The 27,323-nt window shown below is 41.3% G+C and overlaps 2 protein-coding genes across 7 annotated transcripts in view; one reads left to right on the top strand and one right to left on the bottom strand.

Annotated features, from left to right (window-relative positions):
• Positions 1 to 312: 312 nt before the first annotated feature.
• TMEM71 (transmembrane protein 71) lies at positions 313 to 8,550 on the bottom strand (the record flags this gene model as incomplete). The annotated part of the gene is made up of 9 exons (XM_083860751.1): positions 313 to 389; positions 564 to 613; positions 1,116 to 1,191; positions 1,718 to 1,897; positions 2,403 to 2,572; positions 3,384 to 3,593; positions 4,658 to 4,703; positions 7,775 to 7,932; positions 8,531 to 8,550. 9 exons carry the CDS (start codon positions 8,548 to 8,550, stop codon positions 313 to 315), a joined length of 987 nt encoding a protein of 328 aa, XP_083716877.1.
• Positions 8,551 to 20,184: 11,634 nt separating this feature from the next.
• The window catches only part of PHF20L1 (PHD finger protein 20 like 1), a 59,681-nt gene continuing 52,542 nt past the window's right edge, over positions 20,185 to 27,323 (top strand). For 4 of the 6 annotated variants that reach the window (XM_083862524.1, XM_083862526.1, XM_083862525.1 and 1 more), the window contains exon 1: positions 20,185 to 21,400. In XM_083862524.1, the coding sequence (XP_083718650.1) occupies positions 21,318 to 21,400 (83 nt within the window). In that variant the 5' untranslated portion in view covers positions 20,185 to 21,317. The remainder of the gene's footprint in view (positions 21,401 to 27,323) is intronic. The other 2 variants (XM_083862523.1, XM_083862522.1) reach the window with 2 other exon arrangements.

Below are 27,323 nucleotides of genomic sequence, written 5' to 3'. Positions count from 1 at the left end.
GGCCTGGGAGTGGACTTCAGTGCAAGGCTTGAAAGTGCATCTCTGGAATTGTAAACTACACTGCTTGGTCTGTGTCTGCATCATGTTATGGCATATTGGGTTTACCTCCCTTTTCTGCTACATTTATTGCACATGATGAGAAAAGGCAGGTTTTTGAATGAACAGAAGCTTCTATGAATACAAATCAGTATCTGGAAAAGCCAAATACTCCATCAGTAACTTTCTGACATGAAAACAACAGCAGGAATCTTCTTCCTCTTCTTAATATAAAATTTCTAAATTCCTCTATTCATCACATGCCACTGGAACCACTTACCAAAACTTAGTTGTTTTGAAAAATGTATCAAGACTGACGAAAGATGACACAGCAGCATCTTGGGACAAAAGAACTGTGAAATTAAAATGCAAAATGCTGTAATGGATTGAAGGTTACATTTGTCCCCATTTGACCATATACTGCTCTTATTAGGATCAATAAGACCCATGGATATACATCCAAGGGTACAATTTGGTCCTCAGTTAAAAAATTAAAAAAGTTGGAAATAAAGAAATTTTATACTTACAAACTAAAATCATCAGCAACAAAGTGGCAGACAGTCCTCCCAGAAAATATCTGAGAACATAACAATACGCAGAAAGGTTAAAAAAGCCAAGGGGTGCTTATTGGGTTAAAAGAGGAGAAGCCTGGTTGGGAGGAGAAGGGAGGGTTCTTGCAGATGAACCCTCTGAACTCTGGTAGGTGAACTGTAATTTGAAACTTTAAATTACATGAACTATTGAAGATAATCTCCTGTAAAGAAAGACTTCAGCATTCAGACTGAGAGAAAAACCCACTTAGAAAGACATGGATCCATTCTGATTCTTCTCAGCCTGCCAAAACCCCTGTCAAAGCACACTTGGCAAAGTAGCTTTCATATCTGCATACATATTTCTTATTTTTGTGCACATCTATATAGCACAGATATTTGGTTGCATCAACTATCATGTGAAAATGTATTTTCCCAGTAAGATACATATAACTTTGAAAATGTGACCCTTAATTTAAGTTTTATTCACCAGCTGAAATGAAGCAAGCACTCATGCTAGAAACAGAAAATAAAAGAAATAAAAATTACCTTGTACATACTGAAATGATTAAACACATGATCAGTGCAACCATCTGAGAAATGACATTTTGCACCGTCTTGGATTCTAAAATAAAAATCAGGAAAATAATGGTTTTAATGAAAGTAAATATATGACAGGAGGTGTTTGCAAAGGCTACCTTCAGCCTGTGAGAGCAGTCTCTTCAGTTGCTTTAAAAGAGAACTTGCCTGGAGTGATTCAAAGCAGAAACCTAATTTTCATGCTCTGGGTGTCTCTCAGGAGTCTTTTTCCCCCACAACTACAGAAACACTGTGCCCTCCATGCTCTCAGAAAACAAGACTTTCTGCATAATTGCCTGTTTCAGTGTTTACTCCCATGCCCTTTCCTCCATTTTCCTTTTCATTCCTTTTTTTTTTTTTTCTTTTTCCCTGAAAAATGGGTGAGGGAAAGATGTGAGCAGGGGTGGTAATCAACTAAATACCAATTTTATGATTTTGTTATTTTTAGTCATTCATTTAAAATACATGTTTTTGTAAATAAATTCTATTCTGCAAGGGTCCAGATCCATACTTTTGATGTATTTTCATTTCACTCTAAAAATGAGGCATGCCAGAATAAGAACATAACATACCTGCATTGCTCCAGGTCTCTTCATTTGCATTTATTGTAAATGAAGAGCAGGGTTTTGAAGCACAAAATGGTTCCTCAAAATGAACAAACTCATCATCTTTAGTGAGGAATGCTCCATTAGATGCTGGAATTTGCCTTTGTGACACATGGTTGTTATATTCAGAAGAAAAGTCTGAATCACCTACAAGAAATGTACATATAACTGAGATTGCACAAAAGAGCTCTGAGACTTTGTATTAATGAATTTAGGAATTAATTACTGAATCACAGGAGAGGTTCCAAATTGTTATGGGTAGGGAATTGGCAGATTCAAAGGTATGCAGGAGAAAATACACAGAGTAAAGACAAAACTGCATAGAACAAAACAGATGAAGTTATTAAAAGAGCCAGGTGAAAGCAGACAGTGCCAGGTATTAAACACATCAGAATAAACATTCCTGGTGATGACTTTGCATTCAAATTCAGTCAAAAAATGACTTTTTGGCACAGAGGTTTTTCCAGACTCATATTCAGTTTTAATGCCAGGAGCTCTATTTATCCTTTAGAATTCTGTAGTTCATTCTATCCTTTACCTGCACACCTTGGCTGACAATACCTGCAAATCTTCCAGAAAGAGATACCCAATTTGCACTAAGCACAGACTGCAATGTTGTATCTTGATTACCAGGTACCTGACCAGGGCTTACCAGTATCACTGTGACTGGCTTCTAGTTTACTGCATCCATCAAGCCAAGGATCCTTTACATGGGAGAAATCCATCCTGCTGGGAATGGTGGAGCTGAGCCATGAGCTGGAGGCACTGAGATTGAACAAGCTGTCAAGAGAGCGACGGATTTTCTTCCTTCTCCTGAATACACTAGAAAGAAAAGATATGTTGCCAAGGAGTAGAGCTAATTATTCTTGCTGAGCAAGGACAGAACTCTAAAACTTGCAGGAATGACATGAAAGAACCAGGTTCTGGGTGCTATTCCCAGCCCTGTTCATGACCCTGGGCACGTCACCAGGAATGGCTGCTGCACATACCGCAATATGTCAGGGAACGTACTAACAGCAGGGCTGATGATGCTGTTGTGATACTGGATACTGTGGCACCAAATGATATCACAGCTACTAGTCTCTGATAATACTGTGAGTGTCTCATGCTACCTGTGATTTTTACCCTGCTATATCCTATTTGGGGGAGTCTGAATCCATTGAACTCCAAGATTTTGAACTACATTTTACATAACTTCCCAGATAGTTGTTTTTCTGAACCAAGAGATGTTTTTCCTTGAGTAAGAATTCCAGGACCAGATATTTTTATTTATATATATTTGTGTGTGTTTTAGACAAAGATATGTATATAAATACTTTTTTCTTAGTCCCTATCAGAGTAACACCCCATTGGCAAAATGAGCTGTAGCTCTCTCCTTTTCCTTTATTGGACACAATTTCAATAGCTACAACTGTGCACTAAAGAGTTTTTGGGTAGTAAGATGTGACTGAAAATCAGGTCGTTTCATTCACTGCACTCTCTATGGAGATGCTTCCATTCAGAAGTAATGCTGGTCTTATGCCAAGCAAAATGTAGACAGACACAAAGACATCTCCAGACACACCTCTGGATAAGGCCAGAGATGTGGAGGCAATCGCCAACATGGAGTAAAATCCGCACATAGTTCACTTACCGAACTAAATTCTCTTTATATGTAATACTTGTGTGGGATGGTGTCAGTGTTATGTTGCCCTCTTCATCAGACAGAAAACTGTCTTCTGTCAAAACATAATAACCATTAGAAAGCAGTCGAGGGCTGTGGCGGCACGTAGGAAGGGAGCCTGTCAGAGGATTTGTGGAGCACTCATAGGCAGGATCATCGTCCAAAAAGGCACAAGCACAGCTGAAAAGGAGAAATGAAAGCCTCTAATTTAGAGAAGGTCTGGACAGAGCAAACCCATGATTTACTAGTTATAAATTGACATTCCCAGCTGATGGGGACGGGTAATGACATAGATTTAAAATACGTGGATGTAATGATATTACTCTGTACTAGGGGGTTTCAGCCAGATGACGTGTGCATCACACATTCCAGAGCTTCAGATTACAGGAGGGAGACATGCCAGGGGAGCATTTCCTGAAGCATGGAGCCAGCTTGAGCTCAGAAGTGCTCGGTGTGTTTCCATGGCAGTGATCTTGGGCAAGGAGTCCTGCCAGACCTACCCCGACCTGGAGCCATCAGAGGCATTCCAGTATTTGGCTTCTCTGAGTTCCTCTGCATGGCACAAACTGGGTGCCCCTGAGCCAGGCAGGATTTACTTGCTCTTTTATAACTTAACCATGCTTAGTGAAGATTTAAGGATACATGACTTTTAACTCTCACAAATCCTAGAATGCCATGCAGCTGGAACAACATGGGATAAAGCCCACATATTGTGATAGCTCCATCCAGCACTGAAACACAATTGACTTTGGGATGAAATACAGCACAGAAAAATATACTCCTTGGTGTTTAAAATAGAATTGAGCAGTGACAGAGGTGAAAGGATCTAAAAGTTGTAGACATTGTACTTAGTTTGACTAAAATTTAATTGATGGTTTTACCTTTCCCCTTTAAACGTATGAGTTGCAAATTGCCATGCAGTGACATCATGGAAAGAAAGGAAGAAACTGGATTGATTTAGTGTCTGACCTGTCTTTCAGTAAGAGGTGTAACTACCCCATATGGCATGTCACAGAGAGATACCATAATTTCAGTGTAGGGAAAAGCAGATGGAAGAGAGATACTCCAAAACCCTGTAATTGCAAAGCCAGTGTTTCCAATCTCCACAGCAGTAATTCTGAACTTCCATTTAGGGCAGTAATTAAATTATGATCAGCACTACAGTTCTCAGTGGCCTAAAAGGGATTTTTACAAAATCTACACCAAAAAAAAAAAAATTAAGCAAGTGTAAATTTTCTTAATACCTTGGAAAAATATTTCGTCTGTGCTCTCCATTAAATGGTGTTGAACCTGCAGAGGCAAAGGTGAAATAAGAAGGAATTGTTATCATATTCACTGGCAGGTAGCTTGTGCATACCAGGAAGATAATAAAAAAAGGTAAAAATGAAAAGAAAATTAAGGGAAGAATTAACGAAGATAAAACATATGAAAGAATCAGGGAAAGACTCAATGTTTATAGGAAACTCATCTCAACCAGGACAACACATAATCAGGGCCAACAGAAATCAGATACTTGTACTCTGCGCAGATAACAGACTTGAGAGAAATAATTATGGACACAGATACAATAACTGGAGTAGTTTTAAAATATTTTACCAGAAATCTGCTTCATGCCAAAGCTAGAACCTGAACTGGCACTAGATAGAGTAGAATGGAAAGGCCTCCATTACCACTACATTATATTTTTCAGATTTTTCAGATGAAAATTGCAGACATAGCATAATGAGCACAGGGATTGCTACAGTGACAAATACTTGACAGTAATATTGTGGCAGGAGACTAAGGAAATAGGATTTGTCTGGACTACCACGGCTCAAGTGTGCCAAGTGCTGCTAGATGTTCCATACCTGACAGAATCAATCTCACAAAATACGAGTAAAAGCTATCCATAGGGAGAATTTATATCTATTATTACATGAAAAGGTAAAAGATATGATCTTTCCCTATATTACCTTGTCTCTCCTGAATCTTTAGAGCTTCACACTTACAACACTCTTAGTAAATGCCCACCGTTCAACTCTGAGAGGAGATAGGACTAAGAGAATTTTATATTTTTATGTTCCGTTATGAGCTGAGGCAAAGGAAAGACAGGAAGGTCAGGGTTTCCACTTTGGTAATCTTGTTTATCCTCCTTGGGAGCTCAGTTGTCAGTCACAGGCTGGGTGTGCAGGCTGACTCAGCCTTGGGACCGGGCAAGGTGACGAAAGAAGGAAGTAAAACCTTCAGGGTATTTTTTACTAATCAGTCCTATTACCCTGGTTCCATACATACTGTTTCTCCTACCCTATGGAAAAATAATAAAAAAATCACTTTACCATAAATGGATTATGCTCTAATGGCTGCAAAAATAACTTGAGGAGGATAAAATGGAAAGAATTTGGGGAAAGGTACAGGGAGATCAAGAAATATCAGTCAGAATGCCACAGAGCAAGTTGTACCAACAGTGGGACCAGTGGTGTATTTCATAGTTTGACACATATTAGAGCTATTTTTAAAATACAACTACCTGAAATAATTTCTTATTTTAGGCAAAATCATGATTCTTAAATGTGTAAAAAAATCTTATATTCAAAACCAAGAAATGTATTCAAACTCCAGAAGAAAATACAGGAAGGACTCAATAAGCAGTTTGCAGATCTGGATATAAACTAAAACCAGCAAAATCCTAAGTCTTATCAGTCAAAAATGATCCCTTCCACAAGGTATTTAATTTTATTAAAATTCTGACAAATGTATCTAAATTAATTTGCTCCTGGAGTTGATGCAATATGTGATGTTCCATACATCTTGACAAGGAGTGTTTCATACACCCTAAAGTAACAGAGAATAAAGATTATCTGTAAAAGAGTTTAAAAAGAAACAGAAGCATATTTTATTTTGTTTTGTTTGAAAATTAGGATGTGTAAGACAATATCAGCAATACATATCAAATTATTAGTTATAATATATACTTACTTAGGCAAAATTAACTGATTCTGGGGCACATTTGTTTGAAAAGGATATATGGAAGTATATGTCAGGATCAGTTGTACCTATCACAACTCTTTAATAATCTGAGAGTGGAACTTTGCAGCAACTGAAACCCACAGCACAGCTGTATTGCACACAGTTCTTTCAGTTATGATAATAAAAAATAGCAATGTCTAAACAAGAATAACTTTTAAGAGTGGCAGCTTTCAATGGAGTAGTGCTTTCACTAGAAAGTGTTGACACATACTGATCACAGTGGCAGAACAAACCACAGACCTTCTGTTCCTCATTTGAATTCTCCCATAACTTTGCAAGGTATGTCTCAGCAGGATGTTTATTTGCCACCCTCCAGAGAAATAAAATTTAAGAAAAAAATAGATTATATTCATCTATTTATAGAAGAAAGTGAGCAACATACACATATACTACTGGGGAGGCGAGGCATTTCCCTCTTTTCAAGAACAGTTAATAATCAGCTACAAATTGCTTTAAAACTATTTTAAGTAATGATAATATCAAGCTTCTGTGAACAGTCATAGAACAGGCAGTCCAAAAGATTTTTCTTTTGCTGCCCTTGATCATGAAAATTTTTGGCTCATGCATAATGAAGAGAGTTCTTGAAAATAATTCAATCAATGATGGAGAAAACATGGAAACATCGTGTTGCAGACAATGCTGTGCAGTGTTCTGCTTTCATTTAATATTCAGTCCTATTTCTGAGCTATTAACAGCGTGAGAAGCTATAGTAATGACATGACAAAACAAAGCTTCTCAACCACTACTGTACAATGGAGCAGTGGTGTTGTATCTGTAACCCATGAAATGAGCCATCAACACAGCACATCTTAACTATGGCATGAGAAAAAACCAACAGCTCTATGAAATACCACTAAAAGCGAATCTGAGGTGAATGCAGCAACATTTTAACTCAAGAAACAAAAACAAAAAAAAAATTAAGGCAACAACCCCCCTTGGATTTCAAAACACAGAAAAGTTTGTGTCGTAATATAAACAAAAAGTCACTGTCCAGACCAGTCAGTTTTAACTCCCTTCTCCTCCAAAAATCAAATTAATGTTTAAGCCAATGATGCCTTCCATTGTACAATCTAAATATTTACCTACCAAAATACAGTACTAACTATTCGAATAGCTGAAGCCCAGGCAACCAGTTTTATTCTATTGTATCTACCAAACACAAGCGTCTAGAAAGAGAGTTTTATTTGTTCACACACATCAGTTGTTTTTGAAGAGCACTTTTGCCTTTTCTCCCTGCAGGTAACGGTGGCAACATTAGCAAAACTTCCTGAAGAGCAGCACAGAAATGACTCCAAAGCTTAGCTATTCCTCAGCTGACAAATATATTAAGAGATAAGTCTAAAAATGCTTCAAACCTGGAAAATCCATTTCACAATTAACACATGCGTGCAAAAAACTTTTCGTCAGCCCGAGAGCCCGTGGGACGGCTGGTGGAGAGTGTTCCTTGAGCAGCTTCCTGGGAGAGCTCGGCCCTGGCCCTTGGCTAAGGCAGGTCGTTCGAGTCCCCTGTTTCCTTTCGAAAACAGTCCGTGCAATCAGCGGCACAGAGCCCCAGTGAGGTCACGCTTCCTGTGAAGCTGCCGCACATCAGAAGCGTTTCGTTCTGGAGAGCAAACCCAAGATAAAGATTAGCCCAGTGAACGCTCCTGCCGGCTGTTGGAAAGAGAAGAACCACTGCAAAAAAAGGTCTGGCTCCATTGATCACACAGAGAACAAAGGCAGAATCTTTTCTCATCTGTGACACGGTGTTTTGTTTCAGATTTGCTTTTGTACCCCGCACAGAGAACTTTCGTTGTGTATACAAATCATTCAATTGGTTGGAATACTTGTGAGCCTGACAGGCTTTGATGCAAGAAAATGATCCAGTTACCAAAAAAACCCAAAACAAAACAAAACAAAAACATTTTGCAAAAGTACTATTGTACAGAAGTGAGAGAGAGAGAGTGTACAGAGAACTCTCTACATTTGGTGAGAGTTCAGAGCTACGTTTCACAGCTGAAAACATTATTGCAAATAGAAGCCATGCAATGTTAATATAAATTCCATTGAAAGGAGAAAGGAATAAAGCCATTTGTAAACTTATTCATTGTTGCATGCTAAATGTTTCATACTGTGTAGGGTATCCATTCATCATACCTTAAAGTATGAAAAATAAAGTCAAATCCACATAAGAGAAATGGAGCCTGAATAAGATCTCCTGGCAATCAAAAGGATTTGGCTGCAGAACTATTACATACAAAAGTAATATAAATCAGCTGCTTGACACTGAATTGTACAGCCTTAGGGGGTAAAACGTCATCTCCAAATAGATAAAATGATCTAGTAGTGTTTTCTCCTGATGTCTGTATGTATCACTGACAAAAAATGAAAGCATAAGTCTAGTAAAATGTGATTGATTTGATGATAGTTTGTGAGGTTTTTTCCCCCCTGGAGAAGGAAAAATACTAAATACTTCCACTGATAAAATTAATGTAAAAACCTCACCTCCCAGAAAAGGAAACAAAAATAGGAATTAGGCAATTAGGATGTTGCAAAAGACCTTCTGTTTGTTAAACTAAAATGAACATTTTATGATCTTTTCGCTCAAACATGAAAATAGGGACATAGTCCATCTTCACATCAGTTCTTTTAATTTAGTGGAATTATGTCAATGAGGAAATTTAGTCCAGCACTATTTCCATGGATGTATGGGCCTCATCACAGCAGCATTTCCCTGGCCACTTTGCCTCTCTACAGGCAATGAATATAAATTCCCAATGATCTTTAAAACTAGGTCACCTACAGAATAATTTCTGTACACACACAAATTTACTCCTTGGGCATATTTTTGGTTTCTTTTCTTATTCTTCCCTCCAAGAAGCAGTTAATTCCAAGCTTGAACTGCTTTTTTGAAGGACATTGGCATTTCATGTTTGTCTATACAATTAAGATATATTGTGTTTATATCATATCCAGACTTGGAGGTGTTTTCTTTTTTAATCACTGCTATTTGTATCTGAAACTCACTGTTCCACAAGCTTTTTGATCCATAAACTTCATGCATTGGTGAATATTTTATAGGTGAGTGCTAGACTATAGTTAATATACACATACACAAGGGTTTATATACAGCTTTTTTTTTCTTCACCCTGTTGCTCTTCAAATTTCCCACTCTGCCACAAGCCCTATGTCAACAACAAAAACCTCAAACCAGGTTTCAAATTTTACAAAATGAGTACACCAACAACCTTACTTGCAGAAGTTTTGTGCCTATGGCACATATTACCATTTAACCCACAAAAGGAAGGAAATTAGAAATTACAATACTAAATACCACCCTTCTTTGTACATTTCTCCCAGGCTCACTCTGCTTTTGATGCAACAGATTGTGCAGGGTGTGACAGCCCAAGGGAGGTGGGGCTGGGGCAGCTCTGTGCCTGGGGACCAGCACTGAGCCTTGAGCAGTGTCCTCCTCCAGGAGAGACAGCACAGAGTGCATTTATAACCTGTGTATACAGACACACACAGCTGGCAACACAGGCAACAGGGACCAACAGAGAGAGCACTCACACAGCACCAAGAGCCTCATCCTCCTCGCCCCTGTGGCTGAACAGCACAGAGGTGCACTGGTGAGAATGCACAGACACACACATCTGTACCCATCCCTCCAGCAGCTGGGCTCAGGAGCTCTGTCTGCCCCACAGCTGCCCCTAGATCCCAGTCTCACCAGCTTCATGCACCCGGACATTTGAGCCCTCAGGCCCACAGCCCCAAAGTCAAGTTGGTGGTGCAGACCATCACACACAGAGGTACAGCTGGTTGGGACTCCCCAGGTCCTCTGCACCCCACTGAGGGACACCCCAGCCCACAGGCGTCCCACTCCCCAGGCAGCAGCTCCTCCCATTCCTGAGGTGCTCTGGTGTTGACTTCATCTGGGTGAATTTCATGCCTGGCCACAAGGGCTGGGACTCCTCTGGGACAGCCCTGGGAAAGGCCCAGCAGACAAAGTGTCCCTTCCTCTGAAATCCTTAATTCAGTTCCCACCTGTCTTTGTGCCCCCAGGCTCCTCTGGCTGATCAGAAAGGCTTTTGATGGGCTGATGGCTCCTGGAATGCAAACGGCTGGCTGCAGGGAATTCTTTGGACTCCCTCCCACACAGTTGTCCCTCTGAGCTCCTCTGTGAGTGTGCAGATGAGCTTTTAGCACATATTGCACCATAACTTTACCATCTCAACGCCCCAATGCAACTCAACGCTGTGTACTGTTATGCTAAACACACAGTTTTCAGGAATGGTATTTTCCTGGTAGAGTGAATTGAGTGGCCACGGTGGAGAAAGTGCAGTGTTTATTGATTGAATGTAATTGAGAGTAATGTGATGCTTCTGTAACTCTCTTTGAACCTCCTGGAAACCTGACAACCTTTAATTGTCCACCAGCTTCAGTAGCCATCAAATCAGGCCATTTTTCCTGTATCGCAGGTCTGTATCAATATTGTTTATATATTACTTTTTATTAATTAAAAATAATTTTATTAATTTCAAAAATATCTGCTATATCTGAAAATTAATTGAATTAAAAAAAAAAAATCCAGCAGGGGAAGGGTTGGTCATGAGAATCCCTGAGCAGCCTTACTGGGTCAAAATGAAGGTCTATGAAACTCTCCTTGCCTGCAGTCTTGCTGCAGGGCAAACTAAGACCCATTTTAATTCACCTTTGTGAATGATAACATTTTAAGCTAAGTGCATTCCTTTATGCAGCAGAAACACCTGGCAATATTTGAGGGACTCTGGTAATTAAAAAAAAAAAAAAAAATCATGAAACTAGACATTTTATTTCAATTTTAAGAAAAGGCTGATCCTGCATTAAGTTAGCATTTTAGTGCAAGTTACAGAATAGTCACATCATGTATGATTTTAATAACCTTATCAGGTCAACTGTATGAACAAAAATTAATTAGCCTGAACAAAGATTAATTTGTCTTAAAGTGGAACAAATCCATTTTTAATGTTATCAGATGGAAATCCCATCACACTCTATCAGAGATTTTCTGAGTTCCAAGATTGATTTTTGCCCCACAAATTCATTATTTTAGCTTCATTGTTCCTGCAAAACACACACAAAAAAGAGCATTTCTTGTTTGCATGGTGGAATACAATGAATAGATCTGCAAAATTTGGAATTAGCTCTGAGCTTGCTGATACGCCCATGCTGCTTAGATCTCAAGAGCTTACCTGCAATAATGCTATGTCAGCAACCTCTGTATTATACCACAGACACAGTTCAGATAGACAAAAAATGTTTAAATAGTATCTAAATCAAGTAAACCTGTGATGTACAATGATATTTCTCTGTACAAAGCCATGACCAGTCTGTTGTATCTCCTTGCTTCTTAATTATATGGTACCATAGAGAAATTTCCTTGGTATCTAAACCTGATGTAGACATGGGAAAATACCACATCATGATAGAAGAGCAGCATAAAAATAGACATGAGAAAAATAGAAGAAGTGCTTCCATTAGAATCTGTAACTCTCCCACCCTGCATCTGAAAATACTGCTTTAAAATCAAATTTATCAGAGAAAGAAAACAAAAGGAAGTTAAAATCCATCAGCCAAAACATAATTTAGTCAGGGTTTCTAACTGAACTCAGATGAGTCCTCATTAGAATTCGTCATAAATTTCCTCAAAAAATGACCTGACTGTTACTGAACAAGAAGGCTGGAACACTAAAAAAAGCAACAAACACACAGATCTGTACTAAAAGCTGTCTGACTCAATTTTATAAAGGATGACAAAAGTTCGTAAGTCAGCACACTGCAGTGTCTGCTGTGACTACATGCAGCCAGGACAGAGTCAGCTGTTGGCCAGTTATGCTCCAGCACCATCTTGTTTGCAGAGAATAGAAATATTAATGCACAGATCACTGGTCTGAGCAGAGAATGAGTGGGAATGGGTTTCAGGTGATGCATGAATGGTGTACACTTGTGGTTCCTAAGCTCACAGGTCATCACACTTCCAGCACAAATCTACATGACACATTTTAGGACACACAGAGAGGGAAAGGACAGGGACTAAAGCAGTGTGGGGACAGCTGACTCTCATCTCTAAAGGGTGTAAAAAGCCATGTTAAAACCCATCACTATGCGATTAACCCAGGAATAACCCATAAGACGTGGAGAAGACTCAATTGCCCATATTTCTGTCTCCCATGTCACTGTAGTTAATGCTGGACAGACCACCTGCTCAGCAGCACCTGGGTGGTTAAGAGCTGAACAGGCCACATAGATACATTCAGCTCTAGGGACCTTCTTGGTGCTCTAACTAGACACATAAAATCTCATATTTGGTTGGGGATTTTCTTGTGACAGTTTGTCCCAAAATAAAAATTAATATTCCTCTGGAGGTGCACTGCTGTCCACTGTACCTGGGAACCTGTGCAGTTTCCGTGGCAGCCCTGATGCGATCTACATGGAACAGAGGGTCTTATACTGATGTACAGCAAAGGCTTTTGGCCAACATGACTGTAAACAATCATAGCATGCTTTATATATACTGAAAATCTGTAGCTGAGAGATGTTGGTACCACTGGTTCCTGAGACAATAGTAGTGACAAAATACTGATCATTTCTTTAGTAAATCCTATTGAGTGAGGCATAAATGAAGACCAGTAACAACTGAAGTGATACTCCACTATTGTTCTTTAAAATGCCTCTCATTACACAGCAACCTTATCAGTTATCTCTCTGTAATCTGACATTAAGTCCCTTTCTGCCTGCATACCATTATTTAAGCAAAGTCTAAATTTGTGAGGCTTGTACTAAGAGTCCACAGGCCTTTCTGGAATTGTTTGCAATTTTTCCAGCTGTACCCATGCCCAACTCACACTTCCACCTAGATCCAAAGTGATGTCCTGGACTACTTCAATGGCTTGGGAGAGGCAACAGCACAGGCAGCCTCAGTATCCAGTGGAAGACCACAACACAGTAGAGGCAGAGTGGTTTTACAGCCTGGATGCTATCCAGCATTGCATAAAGATCAAGGATTTGAATGTGACCTACAAGGCAATTAAGGACAGAGAGCAGAACTCTGATAATCTTCCAGGAACCTGCCCATGTGACACCAGCACATACCCAATATCCAAGCACCAAGAAACAAGTGACTCCTACCATGAATATGTGAACATATGCATTACAGGTGTTTTACAAGCAGGGTTGGGCACAAAGGGTTAATCTCACAATCAACAACCATCCTTCAGCCCCCGAGGACACCCCAGTTTACATGGGACCACAAAGGAGACAGGAAAATATCACAGCAGTTTTACAAAGTGTTTGGTATCACCTGCTGACAGATGTGATGGGTATTTTTAATTCTCACTCCTGGACTCCACCAGGTTGGACACCAGGTTGGTGATCTTTGGAATTCTGTTTTCCTTCAGCCCAAGTTACAAATCCTGTCCACCCAGAGGTCAGCTCTCAGAAATGCAGACCATGAAAAACTTCCCACTGGGATATGTTTGTGAGTCAAGTGCTCTGTTGATCCACCAGAGAGTGTATTCTACATTTCAATCTCATATGGAAATAATCTAGGAAATCAGCGCATAGAGAGGTATTATTACTACAGCTTTTGTTTAGCACTGCTCTCATCAAGGCTTTACAGGAAAATTCTGTAAAATATTTACTGATGTATTCCAATCTACAGAATCTCCTCTAAAACCAAAACACAATCCAAGACATATGGCTGCAACATGAAAGGCAGAACTAAGTGACACATTGTTGTTGCAGCACTGTTTCTGAGGCAAAAGCACAATTGCATCTCAAGAGGTCTAACATTAATTCCAAAGCAATATTCACAGTGTGGTGAGTGTTCCATGTGCCCCCAAGAAATACCAAATGATACACAGAAAGTGGTTTAGTGAGGCTGTAACATGACACAGCAGAGCTGCCTGCATCCAAACCAGGGAGCTGCTCCCTCCCAGCCATGCAGAGGTACCATTCTGGTGAGTAGCAACTTCTGCCTCAAGGTTTTCCTTTAACCCCATCAAATGCCAACCTTTGCTCTTTCTTCTTTCTTTCTTTGCATGGATTTGGGACCCTTTCACTAATGATAGAACTACCTGCTAAATGCAAATTTCATTACCTACCTGGATTTACCAGGTAGGTCTCACTCCTTAGCATTCTCACCTTACTGTACTTCACCCTTCAAATACTATCAGTAGGGAACCTTACTGCTGCTTTACAGCTTCATCCCACCTCTGCAGCAATGCAGTGAAACACAGCACCTGTGGGCAAACAGCCAGTTCTCTGAGAGAAACCTCTGACAGAATTAAAGTCACTCTGCAAAAAAAACAGTGAACAAATCAGTAAAAAATGTCAAGCTTCACGATATTTAAAAACTAGAAAAAGATGGAGTTGATGTCCCAAACCAACAGGGTTACTATTTTGTATGGTGTCCATGGCAATGGGTGTTAATGACTTATTTTTTCATACAAGGCCAGATGCTTCAAAGCTCATTCACTTTAGGGTATTTCCCAGCATCTGGAAAATTCAGGACTTTAAAAAGGAAAGAGAAGTGTTCGGTGAGATAATGGAAATCTTCACAGGAGGGAGGAATTTCTGGAGGGGAGGGAGTTTCTGGGATGAAAGAAGAAGAAGGGCAGGGAAATTGAAGAAGGGGACATAGCAGCTTCGTGCCAGATATGGAGCCAAAATAGACCAAGGAAGTGGCAGGAAAAGGACAGATGATAACAGAACAGAGCCAGGCCACAACCAAGCTGCCTGTGCAGATGGATAGAGCAGGGCAGAGGTGCTGCTGCATGTTTGCCAGACTGAGGCTGTGCAGACACCACTTGAATACAAGCACCAGCAGCAATTTTAAATATATATTCCTACCATAATAAGGGTAAAAACAACAATGAAGTTTAATTCTATTTACTGTCACCTCACAATTGCAATATCTGACATTTAAAGTAGTTTTTTTATAGCCTAACCCAATCACCCACAAGAAAAAAAACAAATGGCGAAATAAACAAACTGATGCCCGGGTTCCTCACCATAATATCTTTCTTTTCCCAGGTGTTTGATCATTCTCCCAGACCTTTCCTGAACCCTTCCAGTTTTTGGATGGGTTTTTTGAACAGTAAGTTATTTTAATAACAACGTACTGGTGCCAAGTGCAGTGATAATGTCACCTCTCTACTCCTACTCTGTGTTTCCATGTGCATGTGCTTTGCAATGACTGCATTAGTCTTTTCAGCATCAACAGCACATCATGAGCTCATGCTCAGCTGATTATGAAATCCTCTCTCCCCCCCTCCAAGTCTTAGTGAGTCACTGACTGGCAATATAAAATCTCCTATCCAGTTTGTTTCCAATTTATGGCCTGTATATTCATGACAAAGCTGAAGACATGCTTCGTGACAAGATTAAACACCAAATTTTGTGAGGAGCAGAAATAGTGAAATCTCTTTTCCTGCATCTCTGTCTTGTCATGCTCTGGTGTCTGAAGGAAAATAACCACTGAGTCTTTCCATCATGGAGAGGTCAACTCAGTCACCCTCTCCTATCCAGCTGAGCATTTTAACAAAATAGACTGGGCTAACATAATGTCTCTGTGTTAAGCTTAAAGTAAGATAGAAGCCTTAGGAGTAAGTGAAGAAAGGGAAAATGGAAGGCAGACAGACAATGCAGCCATGTAGGCCCTGTTTTCCTAGGAGACAAGACTAAATATCATATATGGTTTTGTGCTAAAAGAATATCAAAAAATGTCTTGGCCTAAATTGCTCCTTGCTGGCTTTGTGGAGGAATAGTGTAGCTGAAACAGGGTTCAGGGCCATGGGCAGAGCTAGGGAGGCATTGGGATAGGCAAGCCAGGGCCAGCAGGGGCTGTGGGTGCCTGTAGGCTACAGCAGGGCAGGGATGGGTATGCATTTCATATATGGGTATATATTTCACACACACAGATATATATATATATATATATATATATATATATACGCACATATATGAAATGGCAGCAAAGAAATGGATACAGTGGCCGGGGCTCCTTGTTTTCCTAAATGTTTTGATAGTAGTGCAAGGGAAATGCTGCCCTGTACTGTTGGACCACAAGTGGACCTCTGCTGTTCTGAAGGCAGTGTGGTAGGAGTCGCACATGTCACCCTGTATCAGGTGTCTCTTCCTCTAAGTCTTTATTTTGGTTCCCACCTGCCATTTGTCCCTGTGCTCCTCTGAGCTTGAGGAAATGGGCTTCTGATGGGCTGCTTGCTCCTGGGAGCTGTCAGGGCTGGGCATTATATGGGCTTGTCCTCCTGTGCTCTTTTCTGTGTGCAGATGTGCTTTTAGTCCACATTAACCAATACCTGAGGCTTGCTGTGGCACTACCACCTCCTGTCAGCTCTGCCCTGCCTCTCCCAACAGCCTCAGCAGCAAGGTGATGCTCGAGGTGCCACACACTGCTCTGAGTCCATCTCACACCATGGCATAACTCAGTCTTCAGCAGTCAAGAACATGATTCAGTGACTCCCACGTACCCAGCCCCATCCCCATGGCCTCTTTTATCTTCCCCCATTCCCATTCCTTGGACAGAAACACCTACACTTTTCTATCCTGATGCTGCACATTCATTGCCGCTCAAAGAGAGCTCATTGCTTACACAATAACCTTCATTATCCTGTTGCAAATCCTCTAAACCAAAACTTGCATCAAAACTACACCAAGGGTAGTAAGAGCTGGAGAATTCAAATGAATGCAATGGCAACTTTTCTACTAAAAAACAAGGAAAAAAACTTGTTTCTTTTCTTTTCCTTTTTTCTTTGTTTTCTTATTTTGTTTCCTTTGTTTTTCTTCAAGCCTCCTTCTTCCTTCAGTCTCTTCTGTTTGCCACCACCTTCTAGAAAATGGTAACAAGGGAAAATCTAGGGAGGAAAAAAAAATCATAGCAAATACTCTAAAATATCCTACTGAACAGTCTGTCTATAAAGACTCCTCAAGTGGGAGGCAGCCTCCTGGGGACTAAATGAAGCAGATGGATTGACCTTGAACAGCAGCCAAACGCCCACACAGCCACTCACTCCCCCGGCAGTGGCATAGGGAAGAGAATGGGAAGAACAAAAGTGAGAATCACAGAATCATTAAGGTTGGAAAAGAACTCTAAGATAATTGAGTCCAACCATTAACCCAGCACCATTCTGTTCACCACTAACCCACGCCCCCCACTGCCACATCCACATGTGTTTTTGAACACTTTGAGGAATGGTGCTTCCACCACTTCCCTGTGCAGCCTGTTCTAATGCCTGACCACTCTTTCTGTAAATATTTTTTTCCTAACATCCAATCTAAACATTCCCTGGCACACCTTTAGGCCTTTTCCAAGTCCTATCACTTGTTGCCTGGGAGAAAAGACCAGCTTACACCTGGCTACAGCCTCCTTTCAGTGAGTTGTAGAGAGTGATAAGGTCCTCCCTGAGCCTCCTTTTCTCCAGGCTGAACAGCCCCAGCTCCCTCAGCTGCTCCTCAGACTTGTGCTTCAGACCCTTCCCCAACTCTGCTGCCCTTCTCTGGACACATTCCAGCAGCTCAATGTCTTTCTTGCATTGAGGGACCCAAAATTAAGCACAGGATTCAAGATACAGCCTCACCAGTGCCAAGTACTCCTCCTTGTCCAGTGACATATGTACAGATGTTGTTCCCTTAGTCTGTGGGGTATCTCCCAAACACCTATACAAGTCCAATCAATTAATTTGCTCCATGACTTGTGCTCCACCCAGTAGCTTTCCACATCAGATGGTTTTGCACAACACAACAGGAAGCATTGGCAAACAGAGCATATTGCCTTTCACTTTTTGCTATTTATTATACTTTTGGGCTTGAGCCCACCTCCTCACATGAGGCTCTGAAATCTCTGCCTCCTGCTTTAGTGGTGGCCTCTTTCAGCATTCCAGGGCACTGGGAGTTCCTCATCTGAGCCCACAGTGGGATCAATCCTACCCCATTATTCCATGTAGCTTCAGTTGCATTATGTGTAGAGGCGCCCCTTCCTATGAACATCTAGTACTTCTCAGACCCTTGATACCCTCAGCTCCAGAACCCCAGAGGTCAGCCTTGGGTCTTCCCAGGTGTTTTCTGCCAAAGGCTCCAGGTGAGCACAGAGCATGTTTCTCACAGCTGGTACTCTCTGGATAGGTCCAAGGGCTACCATACAAACTTGCCCTGTCTGTCCTGCTGCTGTTTAGTGACCTGGTCTGGACACCAGGTGCCCACCAAAGCCACCCTGTCATTGCCCTTCCCAACAGGGGAGAGTAAATACAACAAAAGGCTTCTAGGGGAAGAGGAGACGTCACTCCTAAGGATCACTCACCAGTTACCATCAGAGGCAACACACTGTCACTGATGGCCTGAGCATTGGCCAGTGGTGGATCTGTCCTAGACCCAGCTGGCTTTGGCTCTGGTGGACATGGGGGAAGCTTCTGGCAGCTTTTCACAGAAGTCGCCCACTACCAAAGTCTTGCCACACAAACTCAATGCACTTTAAAAAGTTCTTAAAGGTCACTTAATGGAAAGGACTCACAAGCTGACTGTGGTCCAGAATATGCACTTTCCAGAAATACGCTATGCCTAGGAAAGCCTTTTTATTAATTGGTGGAAACTTGACATTTCTTTTACTGATCACATGCACGGGGATGTGATGATGCTGATCTTGCCATTACAAAATTGGGAACATCTGTCCTGGAGAAGAAGAGAAGGAAAGACTCCATGACAATTGTTCCCTGAGCACTGGGATGGCAGCAGTGCAGGGGCCAAGTGCCAGACTCGGCTCATGGTCATTGCCTTTATCACAGGTCTCTCAGACAGAGCAGAACACAGTGATAAGCAGCACAGCCAGCAGCAGCAGAGCAGTCACTGGGTGTCACAGGGACAGCAGTGGGCTGGTCGCACCAGCTGCCAAGAATCCACCCAGTTGCTCCTCATGCTGCTCTCAACAGCATGGGGGGAGGCTGGGATGAATAAAAGCAAGAAAGTCTGTGGGTCAGATGAAGCTGTTTTCATGGGTAAAAAACAGAGGCAAAGATAGGCTATTGAGAGGCTGCTGCCTGGCCAGGGCTGTCCTGTGGCCACCAGCCACAGGCTGTGGCACCTGTAAGACCATCCCAGTGACTGACCAGTCCTTTTCTCCCTCCTACAGAATCACACATCCCAGAGCCACAGAACTGGCCAGGCTGGAAGGGACGGCAGTGGATCATCTGGTCCAACCTCCCTGCTTAAGCAGGGTCATTCTAGAACACACTGCACAGGATCGTGTCCACTTGAATTAGTGAAGAAACCCCACACCCTCTTTAGGGAATGTTTCAGCGCACGGTCACTGCACACTGAAGTTCTTTCTATCCAGCTGAAACTTCCTGGGCATCAGTTTCTGCCCGTTCCCTCTTGTCCTATGACTTGGCACCACCGAGCAGAGCCTGATCCATCCTCTCGACACTCTCCCTTCAGACACTCCTGGACGAGGTCCCCTCTGGGCCGCCTCTTCTGGGGCCCAACAGCCCCAGCTCCCTCAGCCTTTCCCAACAGGAGAAACGCTCCAGTCCCTTAGCTAAACACCTTCCTTTCCCTCCAGTGGACAACTCTGTCCGCTCCCCCCTATTCCTGTGGCGGGGAAGGCTGAGGGGAAGGCTGTGAGGGGGTGTCACAGTCCCGCTGTCCCGGGGCGGCCGCTCTTTGTCTGCGGGCCCCGCCCCCGCTGGGTCACGTGTCGGGGGCGGGGCCGGTCGCGCGCCGGTGACGCCAGCGGGGCGCGGGCAGGATGGGGCGGTGAGCGGCGGCCGTGCCGGACAGCCCGGACAGCCCGCGGCAGCCGCGCCGGGCCCCGAGCCAGCCCAGCGGGCGGTAAGGCCCGGGAGCGCGGGGCGGACGGGAGGGGACGCGGAGGGAGCGCGGGCGATGGAGCTCCGGCGCTCTCCCCGCACGGCGGCCGGGCCCGGCGGGGCGGCGCCCGCGGTTTGTGCTGGGCTGGCGCCGGGCCCCGCCCGCGGCCGGGGGTCCGGCGGGGCCTCCCCCGGGTGTGCCCAGTCCCCGCCGGACGCCCGGCCCGCCCGGGCCCAGCCTTTGTGTGTCCGCGCCGCTGGGGCAGCCCCGCCGGAGAACCGAGTGTCGCTCCCCCGCAGTGCGGGGCAGGAGGAGGGGAGGCTCCCGCTCGGGGTGCTGCGGGGGGCACCGCGGAGAGTCGCGGTGGTAGCGGCAGGAGCTGCACAGCGAGGGTTTTTTTTTTGTTTTTTTTTGTTTTTTTGTTTTTTTTTTTTGATAGGGACTGAGCTGCAAAATAAAATTAGAAGCCAGTTGTGAGTGAAACTTAATGCTGTGAGTGCGGCTCCGGAGTGCATAGAAAGGTTCAGATGGGTTTTTGATAATTTCTTGTTTGTGCCAATTTTGTCTTGCTTGTCCTTTAGGCCGTATTTATCTGTTCTTGGTAAGGTAAGTTTTAATTGGTTTGTCCTTTTCTACACCCGAGGAGAGCACACGTGTTGACTCGAAGTAAATTATTTTTTTTTCTTAAAAAGCATGTGAAGGAATTACTGTCTAGTACAGTTCTGAAGATGAGTGCTATGGGGTTTTTCTTATTATTTTTTGAATTAAGGTTGATAACAGATTTTTTTTTCAAAGGGAAAGGAATCTGGAAAAAAGTATGTATTAATGTTTTTTGATGGTTTTGTGTGTTTTTTTTTTTTTTTGTTTTTTTTTTTTTTTTTTTTTTTGGTTCCCAATTGTATTTCTTTAAGCAAAGCAGTTAATACAAAGTCAGGATCAAAATTTTGCATCTTTTCACCCTCTGGAATATATTTGCTGTCAATGACACATTTTAACCAACATAACATGTTTTAACGCAACTGTTTTCCTTCCTTCAAAGGTGGTGGAAAAGACAATATCAAGATGAGTAAAAAGCCTCCAAATCGTCCTGGAATCACATTTGAGATTGGTGCTCGTTTGGAGGCACTGGATTATTTACAAAAATGGTATGGAAGACGTTGTGTAGTATTTGCTGAGAGCATAATTATATTGGGTAGTTTGATTATAAAAAATCAGTGGGCCTGTCAATTGGCAACGTCCACACGTGAACTTTATGAATTTCCACCTAAGTCTGTTAAAACTGTTAGCTTTTTAGGAAAATATTCTCTCTTCAGGAATCAAGCTAAACCTTCCCGTGGGTTTGTGTTTATTTGCTCCTGGTGGCTTGTGCAGCTTTAAGGAGCCAAGAGCCTTTCTGGAGCTGGAGTGTGGAATTCAGTGTCATGGCCGAGGTGGCCGGTGTGTCAGTGAGGCAAACTCCATGATCAAAGACTTCTTTTGTTTCCATTCCAAGGCATGTGAGGGGAGTTGTTTTGTGTTCAGCTGTCACACTTGACAGGTTCACAAAACTGATTCTGACAAAAAAAATAATAATAAAACCCACATTCTGAATTGGAGTTCATGGGGATAGGCAGGTCCAGTTGTGTTTGTATTAAACAGCTGGAGGAGTGAAGTGCTTAAAACTGTGACTCTGCAACCACCCAGCTGTATTCTGAATTCAGAGACTATAAAATGGAAATTGTGGGCACAAGGGCTATGCTGCACAGCATCTGTGTTGTGAAAGGAGCTGTTCTGATGAAATAAATTGTTAGTAAAAATTTTATTAAAGCATCTAGGCTAATTTGTTCGTGTGTGCTGGCCATGCTAGTTGAGTCTGAAAAAAACCTGGTTTTCTTAAAGTAGGTGACAGAAGTAAGTCGATGCTTCTACCTAGAAGTTTTTTCTTAGCTGCTCCCTGATTTATTTGGGCTAGGAAATGTAGAGATGTGTACCTGCTTTTCTCTTACATTCCTCAGCATGTTCCTGTAAATACCTGATCCTGTTAACTCCAAGTGCTGTGAGAGAGAAATCTGTGTATGATTGACATGTCTGCTCCAGTATTCATGTGCTCTGTATAAAAAGTTGGGTCAAACTTTTTATTTGTAGAGCTTTGATTTTAATTGTAGGAAGAGTGTTTGTCTTAAAAAATGGACTCTAAAGGACTTGGTTTACAGAACAGTTCTTGTTCTTACCTGTTGCTGTAGGCAGGGTTTTCAGTGTATTAATTCTGTGACTGAATGGCAGGATAAGGAAAACATCCAAAATACAGCAATAAAACTTTTTATAGCACCTTCTGTGGCAAGAGATACTTGGTTAATGTAATCAGGTAACAAAATTATGTAAAAATAGCTTAATTGTATTAAAAAAAAAAAAATCACTGGCTATCCAGTGTATAGTTTGTGTCAGACCCTCCCAGCCTTTTCACAGGGGAGGGTTGGGTGCCAGTGCTGGAGTTCTTGTCTGGGTTTGGATTGTCAGGCATGGCCATGTCACAAGCTCTGCAGCTGGGTGTTTTCAGGAAGAATAGAATTTATCCTGAATTTTCCAGGAACTGATTTATCATCTGTACCACCAGATAGACCCAGGTCAAGTTTAAAGGCATGTAAACTTTTGTGGTGCCATATGCAGAAGAAAGTTAATATGAAAATTTAGCAGTTGCAGCAACAATGGAAACAGAACTGTGTTCAAAATGAACTAGTAAGGCAAAATGAACTAATAGTACAAAACCAAATACCTTATGGCAGAAAATCTGTTTTATTGGGGTGTCAAGGGTTGCAATGATAGTCTTGGGATTTTTTTTTTTTTAGTTGAATTTCTGTTGCATAAGGGGGTGGTGGATGTTTTTAAAATTCTTTCTATATATAATCTGTTTGCATTCTGCTCATTTGCATGCAGAAATACATACTTCAAAGAAAAATAAACTTGCTGAACTTACATGAAATCTCTTTATTATATTTTAACAAAATCCAAATTGAAGAGCATTGGTATTGCTTAGCTCAGTCTTTCTGCAAGTGATAAATTGAGAACACTTGCTGAGAAATAGCCTTTAAAAGGATTTTAATTATTTTTCTCCATTTTTCTGAAAGCTTGCTGTCATCTGATGATCATGACTAGTTAAAGTGTTAATCAAGAAAGGCTTCTAGAGGATGTAAGAAAAAATACAGTGAAGTATGTTTTTGTTTTCCCGAGGTACTTTTGCAGGTCTTAAATTTCCAACTATGTATTAGTTGCTGAAATTGAACTTGTGGCAACCAATGTTTCATTTATGTTTTGTAAACTTGTGAAATGTCATCAGTGTACCTTGACTATTTACTGCTTTAGAGCCCTGTAGTTTTTAATGAAGTTTCTGCAGACGTTGTTTGGGTCACTGGTATCATTTGTTATGTGCTGTGACAGAGTAGAAGAAAGCCTGGTCAAACTGGTCAGCAAAGACAGGCTGTCAGTGAGCTTGTTTATTTTTTGTTTTATTGTGGAGGTAACTGGAATTGCTGCTTTATCAAGTACAGCAGTTCTGCTGTTGCAGGGGATCATCTTGCATAAAGAATTTGTACCACTTGTTCCATTTAAATTTGCTAAAGCAAACCATGAACTGCAGCTCTAATCAAAACTGATGTGATCATCTGTCAGCAGATAATAAATGAGATGGGACTGACAATTATAAAATAGAAAATTAGTAAGTGTGTGAGATGATCAGGGGCTGGAGTGTATGACCTATGAAGAGAGAGAGAGGAAATGACTTCTTTATCCTGGGGAAGGCTTCAGAAATCCCACTGTCACCCTTCCAACACCTACAGGGCTCTCATCAACAAGAGTTAGCCAAACCCTACCAGCAGTTAGAGGACAAGACAACAGGCACAAACTGAACTGAGAGATTAGACTCAAGATTAGACTTAGGTTCAAGGAGAATCTTTCTCCTCTTGAGACATTCAAGTAGTGGCTCAGGTTGCCTGAAGAGTTTGTGGAGTCTCCAGCATAGGAGTTTTTCAAGACTGGAATGGATAAAACACTGGAAAACTTGGCCTGTTGCCATAGCTTATCCTGCTTTGGATAAGCAGGAGTGGGAGGTTGGTCTAGAGGCTTTCTGAGGTTGCTTTCAGTTTGAATTCCCCTGTGATCTCATACAAGAACTGATACATGTCCATACACCCTCTTCTGCCTCTTGCTGACAAAGCAAATCAAAAGGCAGTAGAGCTGCACATACCTGCAAGTGCATGTCTAAGGCAGTCCTTGAGCTGTTAGCTCCCACAAGGAGGGCACTGTCCCTGCAAAGCTGATGTATTTAAAGATGCATCTCTTCCTTTTTTAATGCTTTTGTGTGGGTTTTTTTGGCTCTAACTCTCTACTGGTTGTCCTGTAAGCTGCAGATATTTTCTGAGACCATAGTCTTTATTAGTTGGATCTCAACTCTTGAGTAATGAAGTACAGAGAGATGGCCCTTGTTTCTGGAATGGAAACAGCCCTCTAAAATAGGTTAGTTGTCAGAACAACAATATTTCCTCTTGGTAGATTTGATGGTCTGGATGGATTTCCCCCCTTGCAGTATGGAGGAAGCCTTTTCTCTGAAAGACTTTGAGAAATCTTACTTGGTACAGTCCTTGCCCTGGATTTCAGTTGACTGGGTTACCTGGCAGGTGTTTGAAAGGGAGGTGAAGACTCTGCTTTATATTGAATACAATATAAGTATAATAAATATGAGTACCTAGAACTAGGTGTTTGCAGATTTTGCAGACACTAGAACATTGTCTGTGAGAAGTCAGTATGGAGGGTATTCAGTTTTATATCCTTTAGGAGGTAGAAGGAAACACTTTTTAAACCAGTGTTGCAAAGGCAGGAAGTATGGGTGTGTTTGTAGACTTTGTATGTGCAAATTTGGGGCAAATTTACTAATGTTTTTGCATTTTTTTTTATAGTTTAAAATGCCAATTGTCCCATTTCACAGGGCAATTCACTACTTTTTGGTCACTTTTGAAGGGTTAAAAGAATGATGTAAAAAAAAAAAAGTGCTGTCTGTGAAGCTATTAATGTGTGTTGAGTGCATTGGAAAAAATATTCAGGGTTTTTTTTTTTTTTTTGTTTATACTTTCAAGAAGTGAAGTGGGAAGTTTTCAGTTTTTTGTTTTGTTTTGTTTTTTTTTTAAATTGTATAAATGTTAGAATGGTGTTGTCACCTGGCCAGGGCTTCATAGTATAAGTTTTAAAGCCATATCAAATTCTGAGGCTTTCCAAAAATACTGCATAATTCTGATGGGTTGGAATTGCCAAGATTGGAACCTGAGAATGGAGGGCATGAAATCTGTAAACTGGGCAGATAGATTCAGCTAACAGCAGTTCTCTTGTTCTTTCTTTGAAAAACAGGAACAAACCCCCCTGAAATTCAGATGAAACTTCATTTGTGATTACTACATACTCTTTCCAGCACCTTTTTGAAAAAGCACACCCAAAATTCACAGAATATTGTTTCTTCCCATAAAAGAAACTTCTTGATTATTGAATTTCAATTTGCTGATCTGTTTGGATTTTTTTTTTTAAGTGAAGACTTTTCCCTTAAATTTTAGAGTGTGTTTTCGTGTTTTGTGCTGATGAAGTTAAATCTAGTTGTATATCAGTTTCATTGTGATGACTTATTGTGGGTTACCTGCTGGGGGAATTAACCTGAACTGAAAGTTGTTTTGGCCTTAGATATTGTTATTCTTTGTTACTGTAAAGAATTATATTTTTATCACCCTTTGCAGTATTTCTTCAAATGCCTACTTGTAACTTTGTGATGAAAGGAACTTCCACATAAAATTTCTGAAGTGTCTGGGATGTAATAATCTTCATATGAATCTTTTTAATTCATGAAATCGATTCTTTTCAGTAAGAGTACAAAATTACCAGAAAGATCTTTTTGTGCAGAGGATAACTTGCGAGACTAAATTCTGCAATACATACCTTCTGCTCTTTCCCACTGTGGGGTCAGTGTTGTGAAATAGTACTGTTTGTACATATTTGTGGCACAATGTGGGGCTAAATTTAGTGGATATTGAGAATAATAGTTGCTAAATATAGAGTTGTGCTTGGGTTGCCTAATAACCAATTGCATATGGCTTGGACTGTTCCATTTCTGAGGACATACCATGCACTTTTAGAAAGACTTTGATAGCGGAAATCGTATTTAGCAAAGAGAAATTAACTTATAAGTACTTTGAGCTTCATGTCTTACCTAAAGTGATGTCTAATGAGAATTAGTATTTTGTACATCTTCTATTAACTGATGGTAACTTTTTCTCTTTTTATTTTATATGTATATTTGTGTTCTGATTCTTGGCTTGCTGATTCGTCTTTATAATTATCTTCACTTTAAAATACTTCTCTCTAAACTGTGCTCTGCATTTTACTGTCCCCTCTTATATGGTTTGCTCTTTCCAGGTCAGTGCTCTATTTTCCCAGTTTATCCCTTCTGTTGTCTTCTCACACAGTGCTTGGGATGGGGTCTTGACTGCTGCTGACCATGGAAAACTCCTGGCCCTAACAAGGGAACAACTGCTATAGGGATGTGCCATAATGGGAACAGAGGGTTTGCATTGAAGATGTGTAGGCAAGGGAGAATTCTCTTTCAGCTGATTGGCCCTGAATTTTGTATAGCAACCAGTTTTGCATCACTGGTGGCTGGCATGAGATAAACCTAAAATTTCTGACTGTGCTGTGAAAGGGCATCACCATTCTTGGCTTCCATTTCACTGCTGCAGCACAAACTCTCATTTCTGATTGCTGCAAAATAAACTTTCTCTCCTGTTGCTGCTTTTCTGGTGGTTTTCCTTCTGTTAAATACCTTCTGTGTCATCCTTCTACTTGGAACTCCTTTAGGTTACATTGTTTCTCACACACTTGCTGTAGTAACAGTAACTTTACTTTTTCCTCTGCTTTGTTTATCCTGACGCTTAGTGTGGAGTTAGTTCTAAGTTTGAAACTGCAACACTCTGGAAGATGAAAAAAAAAAAGAAATTTAATTATAAAATTATAAAATAAAAAGTGTAGCAGCATATGGACTTGAAAAATAAAAGTATAATC

Source organism: Zosterops lateralis (assembly GCF_965231275.1).
Source record: "Zosterops lateralis genome assembly, chromosome: 1".
Lineage (NCBI taxonomy): Eukaryota > Metazoa > Chordata > Aves > Passeriformes > Zosteropidae > Zosterops > Zosterops lateralis.
Note: the sequence above shows the minus strand (reverse complement) of the source record. Positions and strands in the feature narration are given on the sequence as shown.